Source organism: Nilaparvata lugens, chromosome X (assembly GCF_014356525.2).
Source record: "Nilaparvata lugens isolate BPH chromosome X, ASM1435652v1, whole genome shotgun sequence".
Classification (NCBI taxonomy): domain Eukaryota; kingdom Metazoa; phylum Arthropoda; class Insecta; order Hemiptera; family Delphacidae; genus Nilaparvata; species Nilaparvata lugens.
In genome coordinates, this window is record NC_052518.1 from 47,773,730 (window position 1) to 47,788,034 (window position 14,305).

The 14,305-nt window shown below is 32.4% G+C and overlaps 1 protein-coding gene across 1 annotated transcript; it reads right to left on the reverse strand.

Annotated features, from left to right (window-relative positions):
- Positions 1-11,132: 11,132 nt before the first annotated feature.
- LOC120354607 (endochitinase A-like) lies at positions 11,133-13,461 on the reverse strand. The gene is made up of 2 exons (XM_039441966.1): positions 12,128-13,461; positions 11,133-11,765 (listed from the first exon to the last, which is right to left on the reverse strand). Exons 1-2 carry the CDS (start codon positions 12,188-12,190, stop codon positions 11,133-11,135), a joined length of 696 nt encoding a protein of 231 aa, XP_039297900.1. The 5' UTR covers positions 12,191-13,461.
- Positions 13,462-14,305: the final 844 nt, after the last annotated feature.

Sequence of the window (14,305 nt, forward strand, 5' to 3'; positions counted from 1 at the left end):
TACTTTTTGGCGGTACAAAGTTCGCCAGGTAAGCTAGTTGTAAATAAAGCTTTATTATTAATAGTCAACACTGAAAAAAGACAGGCTCAATCACCAGGAATACTATAAATTCTATGAAGGACCAGTACGCCATTAATTTTGAGTAGTTCAATCACTTCCATTATGGACACTGAATACATTATGGACAATCAATACGTATGAAATTTATTAGCTACAAAATAAAAAACTTTGATTGAAGTGACCCCGACTACTACAATTATGAATAACCATTTAGATCAAATATAAGAAATTACTCACATCTCTCATCAACTCATACTTTTTGTTCACAAAATATTAACACAAGAATATAAGTTATATTGAATGAACTCATGGCTAGTACTGTACTCAAGTTTGTCTTTTTCTGGCCATGCTAAAAAATAAATGTAGGTTTATGTTTGACAACTCGATTTTGTAATCTTGTTGTCTATTAAGAAATTTTTCAATGTGATTTTTGTTGGCAATAATATTTGAATTTGAAAAAAGAATTATCAACAAACTCCTAACCAAAGAAAATCTCTGTGCTCTGTTCTAATCGGAATGTAACAATGGAACAAACAAGTGGCAAGCTCACGCTTTCGATCCAAAGAAAATTAAATTCGATCAGCTGATTGATAAAATTATTTTAAGCTTTCCAAAGATTACAACATATGTTAAAATATCATGTGTCAATTATCTCAGTTCCATATGACATTCACCTTACCATGTTCATAACCTTACTAAATAGGATCCTTTTTCATCCTTTGAAACCCTTAGAGGCAAAATATCTCAAATTCCGTTCTTAGTGCACGTCTAGCATGTTTGAAGGATATTTGTGCAAAGTTTTAAGTCTGTAGGCCAATTAGTTTGAGTTGTAGTGTGATTTTACATGAATATTTTCAAAAAATGCCCTCTCCTGGACCCCTCTCTGCTCCTGGTAGGAATTTTTCTGCATAGATCTAATTTTTTTTTGTAGCTGAACAAAAAAGTTCCTCATGACTTTGCTGTGCAATGAGCGGTTAAAAAGTACAAAATTTTTTGGGGGCCCCAGCTCCCTCAGGGGGGTAAATTTCTGAAAATCCTTTCTTAGTGGATGTTTTAAGGCTATCATAAACAATTGTGCAAAATTTCAAGTTTGTAGGCTCAGTAGTTTGGGCTGTGGTGTGATTTTAGTCTGTCAGGGCTTAGCCTTTTATAGATATAGAGAAGATATCTCACCGTAATGATAGGACAGGACCGAATTTACTCTGATGGAGAGTATCAGAGGAGACTGTGGTTGATAACTGCACGAGGTCTACTGTTCACAGAACTACTAGTCCAATAGATTTCAAGAAGAGGAACGAAAGTTCCTACCCATTGAATTTTCTTTCATTTCTACAGGAATTTGGAGAAGTAGAAGCAAAATCAGAGAAGAAGAGAAAAGAATAGGAGAAAAAGAATAAAGGGAAGAGAAGAGAAGAGAAGAAAAAAATAAGGGAAGAGAGGATAAGAGAGTATAAGAAGAAGAGTAGAGAAGTGGCACTTTTACTGTACTTTCTACCGTTTGCGACAAACTAGAGGAGTTTCTGGTCTTTCGGGAAACTGATCACTTTCGGTCGTTTGGGACTCTTACCACTTTCGGTCGTTTGGGACTCTCAACACTTTCAGCTCTATGGGACAAACCACGTTTTCTATCAATTGGGAAAATTCTTAAAAGTTTTCTGTCATTTGGGATTGGGCTGAATGAGAAAGTTCCAGTTTCAATATTTCATTAATTCTGCCAATTGGGAAAAAATTAGTTTCGGCCGTTTGGGAAAATATAGCATTTCGGTTGTTTGGGATTCTGTCAATTGGCATGCCACCCATCTACTTTATATTAACATTTTCTAACGAGCATATTCTTTAAAACCCATTTGAAGCCTTGATAGCTTTTTGAACTTTGAATAACTAAAGCATTGACTCATAATTTATAGGTTATGTATGCACTAACACCTTTTGTAGTTAACACTGGCTGAACTCAGCAAAGACTGAGTAAAATACAGCTTACTTTCTTTTATATATGCTTTTCTTTCCACCTGACTGTAGGATAAAAATGAATATGAATATAATTTGATAGTATATAATTAAATTCGAATATTCACTTTATCCATGCAGTAAAAAGCGCAGGCGTTGAAGTTTTAAAGTGCTTCATCTCCATCTCTAGCTAAATATTGATAGATTATCTATAGTAGACTAAATATTTACTAAATATCTAGACTAATATAGAAATATCAATTGTTAACATTTAACTATGAGACAGACCTACATCACTGAGTTTGATCAATTCAAAGTAAAATAAATCAATCCAGTTTAAGTTAGTTTTGAGTTCTTACTATTGCATTTCCAAGTGAATTAAAGATGGTTTATCCTCTCTATGTTCACATTTCATTACATACTTTCTACTGTTAAAATCATCCAAAGTTGCTGCATTCAATGTTGATAAATACTTCTCAGGTAGATAAACATCATAAAACGAATACGCGCCGCTCTTCTTGTTAATTTCATATAGTCTCATTACAATTCTAACTCCACACTTTGTTCGTGCTAATCTCGCTTTTTGTATCGGATATTTGAAATCAGGTTTCAAATCATATATTTGAACAATTGGAATATCCTCGTATGATGTTTGGTTGAATTTTGTCAAATCAAAAGATAGATTGTCCTGCATGATTGAAAACACGTTCACACACGTACAATGTTGAATCTAGAATGAATAACAATTTCAAGTTCTGACTTCATTCCCACAATACTCTTCCCCCACTACGTACACTACGAAGACCTGCACAAACATGTTCATGAACAGTCAATGAACTTCATCATTGTTTATAGATGACGTAATATTATTTAATACTGCATTTTCTAATTTTAATAGTTTATTCACATTTAATTTAAACGGTCTATAATAACATAAATACTCGTTAATGTCATTAATATTTACTGTTGATAAAAAAACTGATAGTAATTCCACTAATAACGTTGTATCTCGATTTTCTTTTTTAGCTTTACTGATTGAATTTTCACATACATCAAACCAATCTAAATGTTCGCGAAGTTTACTTTCTAAATTATCTTCAGCTGCTAACCAATTTGCCGGATTCATCCTGACCGATGTTCAATAGCACACTGAATCATCCTATCATTTTCAGCTCTATTTATACCAGCGGAACCAAGACTGAAAAATTTACTGAATTTATACCGCTATTAAGATTACATATTCTAGCTCTATGCATAAACAGTTCATATCCACAATAAACACAAATTACTTTACTACCATTGTAGAAAAAACCCTGTCTTGCATACTTTCTTTTTTTCTCACTATTATAAAAAGGACAACTTTTCATAGATCTCATCCTCTCGCTCTCACACATATAATCTACATGTTGTTTACACATTACTTCTGACTTTATTAGCAATTCTGAAAGATAATGATTTGCGCTGAACAGCGCACAACGCCCATTACCAACCGATCTATGTATTTTACAAATCTCATTACACCAACTACTTTCAAATTTTTTATAATCCGGTCTTTCAAAATTATCTGGTATCATTTCAACATTAGCATGAAATTTCTTTAAAAATTCCATCTTCTCTCTACCCTTAGTATAAACTTTTTGATAGTTTTGTAGACAACTTTTGATAATATTATCTGAGTATTCAGTATCTCCCATCTCCCATTTTATCTTATGATGATAAAATTCCAGCCAAGATACATCACGATATGATTTCCACGGAAGTTCTGTTTTAGGAAATGGTGGTTTGAAATGATATAAAACATATGTTTGACGTGTATCAATAAGCGCAAATTCTTTTAGAATAAATGAATTATCCGAATAATTTTTAAATCCATGAAATTCGACCACACAGAAAGTTGAAATATCTGACTCACCTGTTTCTTTCAATACTGCATTCTCCTTTTCAGCTTCATTATTAAGCACCTCATCTTCTTCAATCAATTCGCTTTCCGTCTCTGTTTGCGAAGTGTCTTCACTATCTAAATTACACTGAACAGCACGAGAATATGTTTGTCGTTCTTGTTTAGAAACTGGTTTAGAATGATGCATCTCATTAAATGAACTATTAGTACCGGTATAGTAAGCTGAAAGTCTATCATAAATATCACCCTCTTCTTCCTCCTTGATCTTAACTAGTTCTTCCATCTTCTGCAGTAGCCTCAAGAATAATGCTGTTGACGATGAATCAATGGTGTGTGTATCACCACGTCTCGCGAGCAACTACTTACTAACCTTCAAACTTGAACTTATTTACTGATTTACGCGCACTCTGTTGCGAAGTTGACAAACCTATACATACTATTAGAAACCTATTGCACTTCTCTTACAAGTGATGTTAGCGGTTTATATTCTATTAATGTATCACTTACAAGAATACAATATGCTGTTGTCAAATTTGGTACAGCCTTTTCAAATTCAATTTCTACTCTAACATCAGTCGATACCTTCAAGTGATCTGATTGATGTGAACAATCTATTACAAAAATTGGTGTTTCACTCTTAAACGTATTAAAATCAACTGCATTTCCATATTCAGCATTTACCGGTAAATTATAGTACGATACTGCAAAATCTAGAAATGTTTTATACATTAACTCTTTACTACCCAAAAAATGATCATAGGGATAATACTGAGAGTTCAAATAAAGTTTAACATTATGAAGTTGACAAAAATCAAATTTCGCCATATTAGCTTTCATTATTAATTTCCTATTTGTTTGAAATGCTAAAATCACATATTTTGGAATGTCAGCTATAGAAGTGGTTCGTATCGTCCAGCTGTGTTCTTTTGATAATGGGAGAACTGGATATTCATGAATTTCCCATTTCCTGAAAGCTAATTTTAATGGTCTATCTGCATCAAGTATTTTCAAAAATTTTAGTCTTCTATGATTTTCTAGTTCAATATATGGCATCTTCCATACTAGCTTAGTCAAAGTTATTGAAACTTTCTTTCCATTTGCTGATTCAATACAATTTATATCTGACGATGATCTAAGTAGTACAAGTTCTTGTTTCAAATTCAATATTACATGTTTGAAATCTTCAAAAAATGGAAGAATTAGTTTTAGTGGTATACAAAAGCTGAATTTATTATCAGTTAATGTATACCCATCATGATCAAATCCTGCTAAATGGAAAATATTCTTATCAAATGAATTTTTCAACAATAATGCTTTTATTGTTGAAGTTATACCAACCAATCTTGATTTAGCTATAGATGTACCTGCAAGCTCATATCTGATTTCATCAAACAAATAACTCATTGCATTACTTATTAATTTATATGTTGCTGTCGTCTCAGTCACTACATCTGACTTATCATCTTTCACATCCCTTCTACAATCAACTTGACCTTCAATTAACAGAAACGAACGACATGGAAGACAGTAGTGATCCATAGAATTTATAGGAATTCTCACCTCATCTGAGCGTTCAAGTTTTTGATTTGCATACGGTCCATGTGTATGATACTCAAAATTTATAATATCATTATAGTAGTGTACATCACTTTCTACATCTAGTATCTCACTTATTGCTGCCATTGACAAAATTATAATTAACACGAAATCCTAATCTCTCTAAAATGCGTGCGTTTTTCGATGTTAACGGCACAGAGTATGAACTCTTACTAATCAAGTCTCCACCATTGTACCTATACATTAACTTTTTCCTCTTTTTAGGTACATTCCATTTAATCGGTTTCATATTTTGTCTTTTCAATCCAGTCTGATTTACAGGTCTATATTTAGAATATGCTTGCGAATTGTAAACAATAAAGCCCATGTTAATACTGTTTTTTACGTATATGTAATCTCACTGTTATTCTATCACCTCTAAAATCTAATAAACTACCGTTCTGGTCAGTGATCTTTACGCTAATGGTTTGAAATTTATGTGTACATAAGCTTACATAAATTATCGGATTCGGTGTTTCATTGATCAGATAACCTGGTGGCACCTTTGGTAGGAATTCATATAAACTATGTGTTTCTTTCCCGTTAGCATATGTACTACACACTAGATTACATGAAACTATAATTGAGGAAATATTTGATATTGATACTTGATTTTTCGAGTAATGCCAAACATTCGGCACTAAAATTTCTCTATCAAAACCTAATATCGGTGCAATAGAATCTTGCTGGCTTAAATCAATTGCTTTACTCGAATATATTTCTGTTTTTAATGTATTGTTATTACCTATAATTTTTAAATCATTAGATTCATCGCTTATGTTTAATTTTTCTTTTAATGCTTCTATAATCGTATCAATCTCATATGATCCTGTTTCCAGTTTCACTAGATTATCACCGAATTTGAAACTAGAATTCTTTCCTTTCTCTACATTAGGTATTGAGTTGAAAGTCCACAAATTTATTAAGCCTATCTCCCATTCAGTTTCGCTTGAAAGTTCTAGTACTTCTGGTAAAGTTTCATAAAGCTCACTCGTATCTGATGATAATGTTATAACAACCATTTTATAGATCCTTCTCTCAGCATTCAACACTTATAACTGATTACAAAGAAACAAGAGACATAGATGTCCGCATATATTCGAAGTATGTGATTGTACCTGATCGATATTATAATAGATATTAATATTCTTTTGTTTACACCAGTAATCTACTAACATTTTCGGAGGCTGTAAATTCCCTATAGGATCAAAATAGTAAACATTATCAGCTATTTTATGATAGGCTACCCAATGTGATCCAACTCCACTATCTCTATCCAAATTTACTATTATCATTTCATTAGTAAGTACTCTATCCGGTAGCTTGTTCAACATATAAACACCGCGTAATGGTATTTTTAATAGTTTAGCTAAAATTAGCAAATCAAAGTTTGATAATGCTTTATCTAACTTTAAATAATTCATTTTCGTGTTTTTCTAATACGTTTCCTTTTAACTTTTCTCCTTTTCTTTTTCTTTCCTACTAGTCCGATTGCACCGAATGGAATATGTGTTCTTGCTGTGTTCAATAACCTACCTCCTCCATAATACTGCGGATATGGCTTTAAATAATATCCTCTTCCTTTTACATGTGTTTTGAGTTGCTTAATAGTCTCTTTACGAATTAAATCACTTTTCATGGTGGATGGTTTTCTCACTGAATACCTTTCACTTTTTCTTTTTCTACCTCTCCTACCTATACGATGAATACCAGAACCAATAGCTTTCTTAGTCTTCATTGCAAGATTTACCAAATAACTCAATGCTTTCTCAGGAAGTGGTGTACTTGAATCTTTAAAAATTTCCCAAGCTTTATCAGCTAATATACCATCAGCTTTCGAACGTGTTTCGTTATCGCTGAACTGACTGTAGGCTATGTCATGTATCTTACACGCTCTGTCCAATGAATTTATTCCCGGGTCACCTCTTGCTAATCGCTTTTCCAACTTGGTGCCAGGGCCACAATACTGGTATGAAAATGGATGAATTTCAACTGGTAAAATATCGATCCCTTTATTAATTACGCTAGATGCAATACTACCGAGTTTAGATAATAATCCACTACCAATAATACCACTTTTTTTGAATTTTTTAGACTTGATATGACTATGCGAACTAACCTTTCCTTTACATCCAACTTTAACCATACTATCACTTAGACAGTCACTGTTACACTAATCAAAACTAGAAACTTACATTCAACTACCTAACTTGAAAGAATGACATTCATAACATCTGCTAGTCATCTTTCAATCTGTAATACAAAACTGTTTCGTTTTGTTTAAAAGTAGATCAATATTAACATCAATAACATCAAATTGTGGGTTTACACAATTGTTGATTACATTATAATTATTATAAAAGTTACATATATTTCGATAGGGATCAATCAATGAAGAATACCAGTCATTAAGCTCATTTTCAAATGATTTAGATATTTTCTTGATACCTATCGCTGAAATAATACAAGATTTTAAATAAAATAAAGTACTAGTCTTTGTTTTTTCCATATCTAGCAAGTGTTTAGAAAATTCATCTGATTCAATATTGTCGCTATCTTGCATTCTATTGCTATTATTTGTTTGAAGCGATATATTGAACTGAAGTATATTTGTAAAATTTGATGAAGCCAAGTCACACCTACAGACTTTATTATAATTTGCATATAATAGAATAATTATTGCAAACCAATATAACATTACAGTGAAAATACAAATTATTTTTAATAAATTGATTGAATATGAAATTTTGGTTTTAGACATGCTATTATTTTCACACTCATCAGATTCATTTTGTAATAACATTTTGTGTCTGAACTACTCAAAGCTCTAACTAAGACTGGTAAATGTAAGTTTGATAAATTCAAATATACAGTCTTTACTAAATAGCAGAGTAAGAACTAACTATTGATCTCACACACATGTTTGAACATGCAAGTGAAGTGTTGATTCATTATTCAGTATACGCATTGTTGCTTAACCAGTCATCATCTTCTTATACATGTTCAAACATGTATGTGAAACGTTGTTAGCAGACTTTTTGCTTTTACTGTTCAATACGAAAAAGTATAAATATAAGTTCAGATCAGGAAAATCTTCACTCCTTAGTGATTCTTCAAGAAGGAAGCAACTACTTTAAAGTGTTAACATCATCATCATCATCATCATCACTAGCAGGACTGTAGCAGTAATCAACTCTATCATTAATTGAAAGGTGAGTGAATAATCTACAAATTAAATTTAAACTCGCTTTATTTCAAATTGAGAAATTTTGATACAAATATTGATTATATCTTATGTATGAAACAGATGTGACATATCAACACAGAGGTTAAGTTAAATCGAGAAATTTTGATACAATTGTTTATGTAGATGTAACTATCTTTTTTCTGTTAATAAATTCAACTGTACTCAAACATATGAAAACAAAATAATGTGACATATCAACACAGACATTAAGCCAAATCAAGAAATTTTGATACATTTGATTATATAGTTGTGACTATCTTTTCTGTGAATAAATTTAACTGTACTCAAATTGTTAAGAGTCTAATGTTTAAACTCGCTTTATTTCAAATTGAGAAATTTTGATACAAATATTGATTATATCTTATGTATGAAACAGATGTGACATATCAACACAGAGGTTAAGTTAAATCGAGAAATTTTGATACAATTGTTTATGTAGATGTAACTATCTTTTTTCTGTTAATAATTCAACTGTACTCAAATTGTTAAGAGTCTAATGTTTAATATATCCTTTCTAGACTTTAGGAATAGTCTATTAAGATTGGTAACCATTACCGATATCTCCTTCCCTTTTATCACTCTGTTTACTAGTCGATGTTTTGCTTTTAGTTTTAATTTTGATCTGTTAAATGAATCTAAGCTTTTAGTTTAATTTTGATCTGTTAAATGAATCTAAGTTTTTTTATTTAGCCAGCACGAATATCTCCTTGGGAGGAAAATACTTATTTCTTTATTTTTTTGATTCAATAATGTAGAATATAGCTATCCCCCCACTGAGTCTTCACAAATCTAGCTTTTATAATAGGGTATTCAAATACGGTACTTAATGTTTGTGCAGATATACAACGTTTTGCTACATATGTTTATGCACAATTAAATTTATTCACAGAAAAGATGATGTTTTGCTTTTAGTTTTAATTTTGATCTGTCACAGAAAAGATAAAGTTTTGCTTTTAGTTTAAATTTTGATCTGTTAAATGAATCTAAGCTTTTAGTTTAAATTTTGTTATCATATCCTTTCAAGAGTTAGACAGTACAGTCTATTAGTGTGAGGTCAGTAACCGTTACCGATAACTCCTTCCCTTTTATCACTCTGTTTACTAGTCGATGTTTTGCTTTTAGTTTTAATTTTGATCTGTTAAATGAATCTAAGTTTTTTTTATTTAGCCAGCACGAATATCTCCTTGGGAGGAAAATACTAATTTCTTTATTTTTTTGATTCAATAAATGAAGAATATAGCTATCCCCCCACTGAGTCTTCACAAATCTAGCTTTTATAATAGGGTATTCAAATACGGTACTTAATGTTTGTGCAGATATACAACGTTTTGCTACATATGTTTGTGCACAATTAAATTTTTTAACAGAAAAAGTTGCTTCATCCTCATCAAGCTCATCCGAACTTGATGAGGATGAAGATTTACTCACCCTCGTGACAGCGGTCTCCTCGTCAACAATAGGACCATGTGTAGTCGGTTTTGCGATGGTAGCTGAAGAAGTAGTCGCTTTCGAGATGATAGACGTGGACGGCTCGGAGATGAGAGGAGAAGAAGTTGTCTCGTCAGCAGGCGTGGAAGTAGACGCTTTTGAGATAGTAGACGTGGACGGTTCGGAGATGAGAGGAGAAGAAGTTGTCTCGTCAGCAGGCGTGGAAGTAGACGCTTTTGAGATAGTAGACGTGGACGGCTCGGAGATGAGAGGAGAAGAAGTTGTCTCGTCAGCAGGCGTGGAAGTAGACGCTTTTGAGATAGTAGACGGTTCGGTGATAGGAGAAGATGCAATCGGTTGAAATCCTGGTGGTGAAGGTGCAACCGGACCGGGAATGGTTTGCATCATTCCTAATCCGGGAAATGCTTGATTGAAAAGATGAGGATTGCTCCATATATTATACGGGAATCCCCACGGTATCTGCGGTATTGTCGAAGGAGCTGGCGAAGACGTCATCTTCGGTGTAGCTGCTACACTCGAGTATGTTACCTGAAATTAATTAAAGATAATTTATAGTAGATCATGTACTAAATGATTGGTAACTAGCTTGCCTGATGAACTTCATTCTGTTTAGAAGTTAATATATCTCATATCATATTTAACTTTATTTGATGAATCATGAAATTTATCAATCAATATTTCAATACAAACTTCCTTCATATTTTCAATTTCTAATTTGAACTTTAACACATTTAAATCTGAAACAAGTTTTTGTGTATATATTTGAAATATGAAATAAATTTTGTAATTTGTTATAGCATTAGATATTTACTACTAATTTAAGTTGAGAAAGAGTTATATTATTAAGTTAGTTTATGTAAATAGTTTCAGTAGTTATTGATTAAACTTACCATTGGCTGATCCATAGCAACGTTCTTGGTCGAATCAGTAGTGCTAGTAGATGACATTTTTAACAGAAAAAGTTGCTTCATCCTCATCAAGCTCATCCGAACTTGATGAGGATGAAGATTTACTCACCCTCGTGACAGCGGTCTCCTCGTCAACAATAGGATCATGTGTAGTCGGTTTTGCGATGGTAGCTGAAGAAGTAGTCGCTTTCGAGATGATAGACGTGGACGGTTCGGAGATGAGAGGAGAAGAAGTTGTCTCGTCAGCAGGCGTGGAAGTAGACGCTTTTGAGATAGTAGACGTGGACGGCTCGGAGATGAGAGGAGAAGAAGTTGTCTCGTCAGCAGGCGTGGAAGTAGACGCTTTTGAGATAGTAGACGTGGACGGCTCGGAGATGAGAGGAGAAGAAGTTGTCTCGTCAGCAGGCGTGGAAGTAGACGCTTTTGAGATAGTAGACGGTTCGGTGATAGGAGAAGATGCAATCGGTTGAAATCCTGGTGGTGAAGGTGCAACCGGACCGGGAATGGTTTGCATCATTCCTAATCCGGGAAATGCTTGATTGAAAAGATGAGGATTGCTCCATATATTATACGGGAATCCCCACGGTATCTGCGGTATTGTCGAAGGAGCTGGCGAAGACGCCATCTTCGGTGTAGCTGCTACACTCGAGTATGTTACCTGAAATTAATTAAAGATAATTTATAGTAGATCATGTACTAAATGATTGGTAACTAGCTTGCCTGATGAACTTCATTCTGTTTAGAAGTTAATATATCTCATATCATATTTAACTTTATTTGATGAATCATGAAATTTATCAATCAATATTTCAATACAAACTTCCTTCATATTTTCAATTTCTAATTTGAACTTTAACACATTTAAATCTGAAACAAGTTTTTGTGTATATATTTGAAATATGAAATAAATTTTGTAATTTGTTATAGCATTAGATATTTACTACTAATTTAAGTTGAGAAAGAGTTATATTATTAAGTTAGTTTATGTAAATAGTTTCAGTAGTTATTGATTAAACTTACCATTGGCTGATCCATAGCAACGTTCTTGGTCGAATCAGTAGTGCTAGTAGATGACATTTTCATCAGATGAATACTATGATTCAAATCAAAACTTTGAGTGCTTTTATACTAAAAATTTTCTCCTTCTACACTCTGAAATCTAATGGTGGGATATCGTCTTCCGTAATTCTGAATTGGAAGGGGTGTATTTCATTACCTTGATGAAAATAGCAAGGCTAACACATCCTTGTACTTAAATTAGAAGTTGTATATGTTAATGCTACTTGTAAGTACAGTTAAGCCTATGTACTGAATTTCCTGTCTTTATGATATACATGATTAGACTGCATTCAAGTACAGTGCATCTAACAAAGAAGTCGATATTGCTTGTCTCTTTTCAACGTGAAGTTGAAATCATTGACGCGAATGCGTTCACCTCGCTCTGCATCTAATACAAAGAAAAGGATAGAACTAGGAAGAACATTGTTCATCAGCTAACCAGAAATGTGGGAAAAGGGAAAAATTTATTCTCTTCCCATTTACAATAACATATAAATAGAATCAATCGTATGCAGCCCGATTTCTCATTTATTCATTAGACTTGATAGTATAACAACTGTTTAGAACATCATATAGCTTTGAATTCATTGACAAGTCTTACATCATACATTAATACTTACTCTATTTCTTATTCAACTATAGCTTCAGTAATTTCAACTATTTTCAAATTTATATTTACAGTAAGACATTGAGAAACAGTAACAATCATATCTTATACACGAACAAAACAGTCGCCTGATTCAGTAAGCCGATAACAAGACTTCCCCTCCCGTCTTCATCATTGCAGTTAGCACGAGTCGGAGAGAATCGAAGAGAGTTTCGACTTAGCGAGAGAGAATCTACTCGACTCCAAGAGAGAAACTACTCGACTCCAAGAGAGAATCAACTCGGCTCCGAGAAACAGCGATTCAGTATCAGCAAACATCTAGCGCGCGCGTGTTATCACGTCTTCATTAACACAACAATCTCAAAGGGTGAGTGTTGAAATGATTGACTTTAAAGTTAAGCGGGTCACTGCTATCAATAGCAATATTATTAGATATAGAATAAGCTTTAGAAATAATGAAGTAGATGTAAGTCTAATTTTAAATCAATTAAAAGATAGAATTTTTAATATTTTACTCAATGAATCTGCAAGGTTTTTTGGGTGTATAAGATGGTATCTTGCTATTAAAGTCGATCTGATCAAACTTTTAACATTAAATGATGATGAAGAACATCAAGTAAAAGCTGGTGTTACTTTCCACAGTACATCACAAAATATTATTAATATTAACGAGAATATTGATGAGTTAGACGATCAATACATTTTTTGTTGTAATAAAATATATAACTCTTTAGATAAATATATTTCAGAAGGTTCTGGATGGTGTATTTCAAAAATAGAATATCTTGACATCAACTTTATGAGATATAATCTAATTTATGGCTCAAATTCGAGTTATATAAAAACACCAAAGGAGATTTTACAAAAAAGAGCTATCATTAATATTGAGAATTCAGATTATAAATGTTTTCTTTGGTGTATTTTAGCTTATTTACACTATGGTGAGTGTAGATTAACTGTTAATAACCTACAACAATTTGAGCATACTTTGAACATTAATGGTATAAAATTTCCTATCAATGTACATGGTATTAAAAAATTTGAAATGTTAAATAAAGATATATCGGTTAGCGTGATTGCTTATTGTATGACAACTAAAAAGTTTTATCCATATAGAATTTCGATATATAAGGAACGTAAACATAATATCTCATTACTTTTACTAATTAATAAAAGTGATGTGAAGAATTCGCATTTCACATTAATTAATACAACAAAGAATAAAAATGGGCTTTCTCGTCTATTATCCTCATTAAGTTCAAATCATAAATCTGTTCATGTATGTCAGTTTTGTTTTCATCGGTTTACAAGTGATAAGAATAAAAATGTAGATGGAAAAGCGAATTTAAAATCACATATAATTACTTGTTCTAAGTATGGTGAACAGAAAACGTCACTTCCAAAACCGAATAGTTATAATTCAATCATTAAGTTTAGAGATTATAGTTTTATGCTTCGATTTAAGTATAGAATATATGCAGATTTCGAATCGTTCATTCTTCCAATTGATAATAGCAGTGATGATGATGATG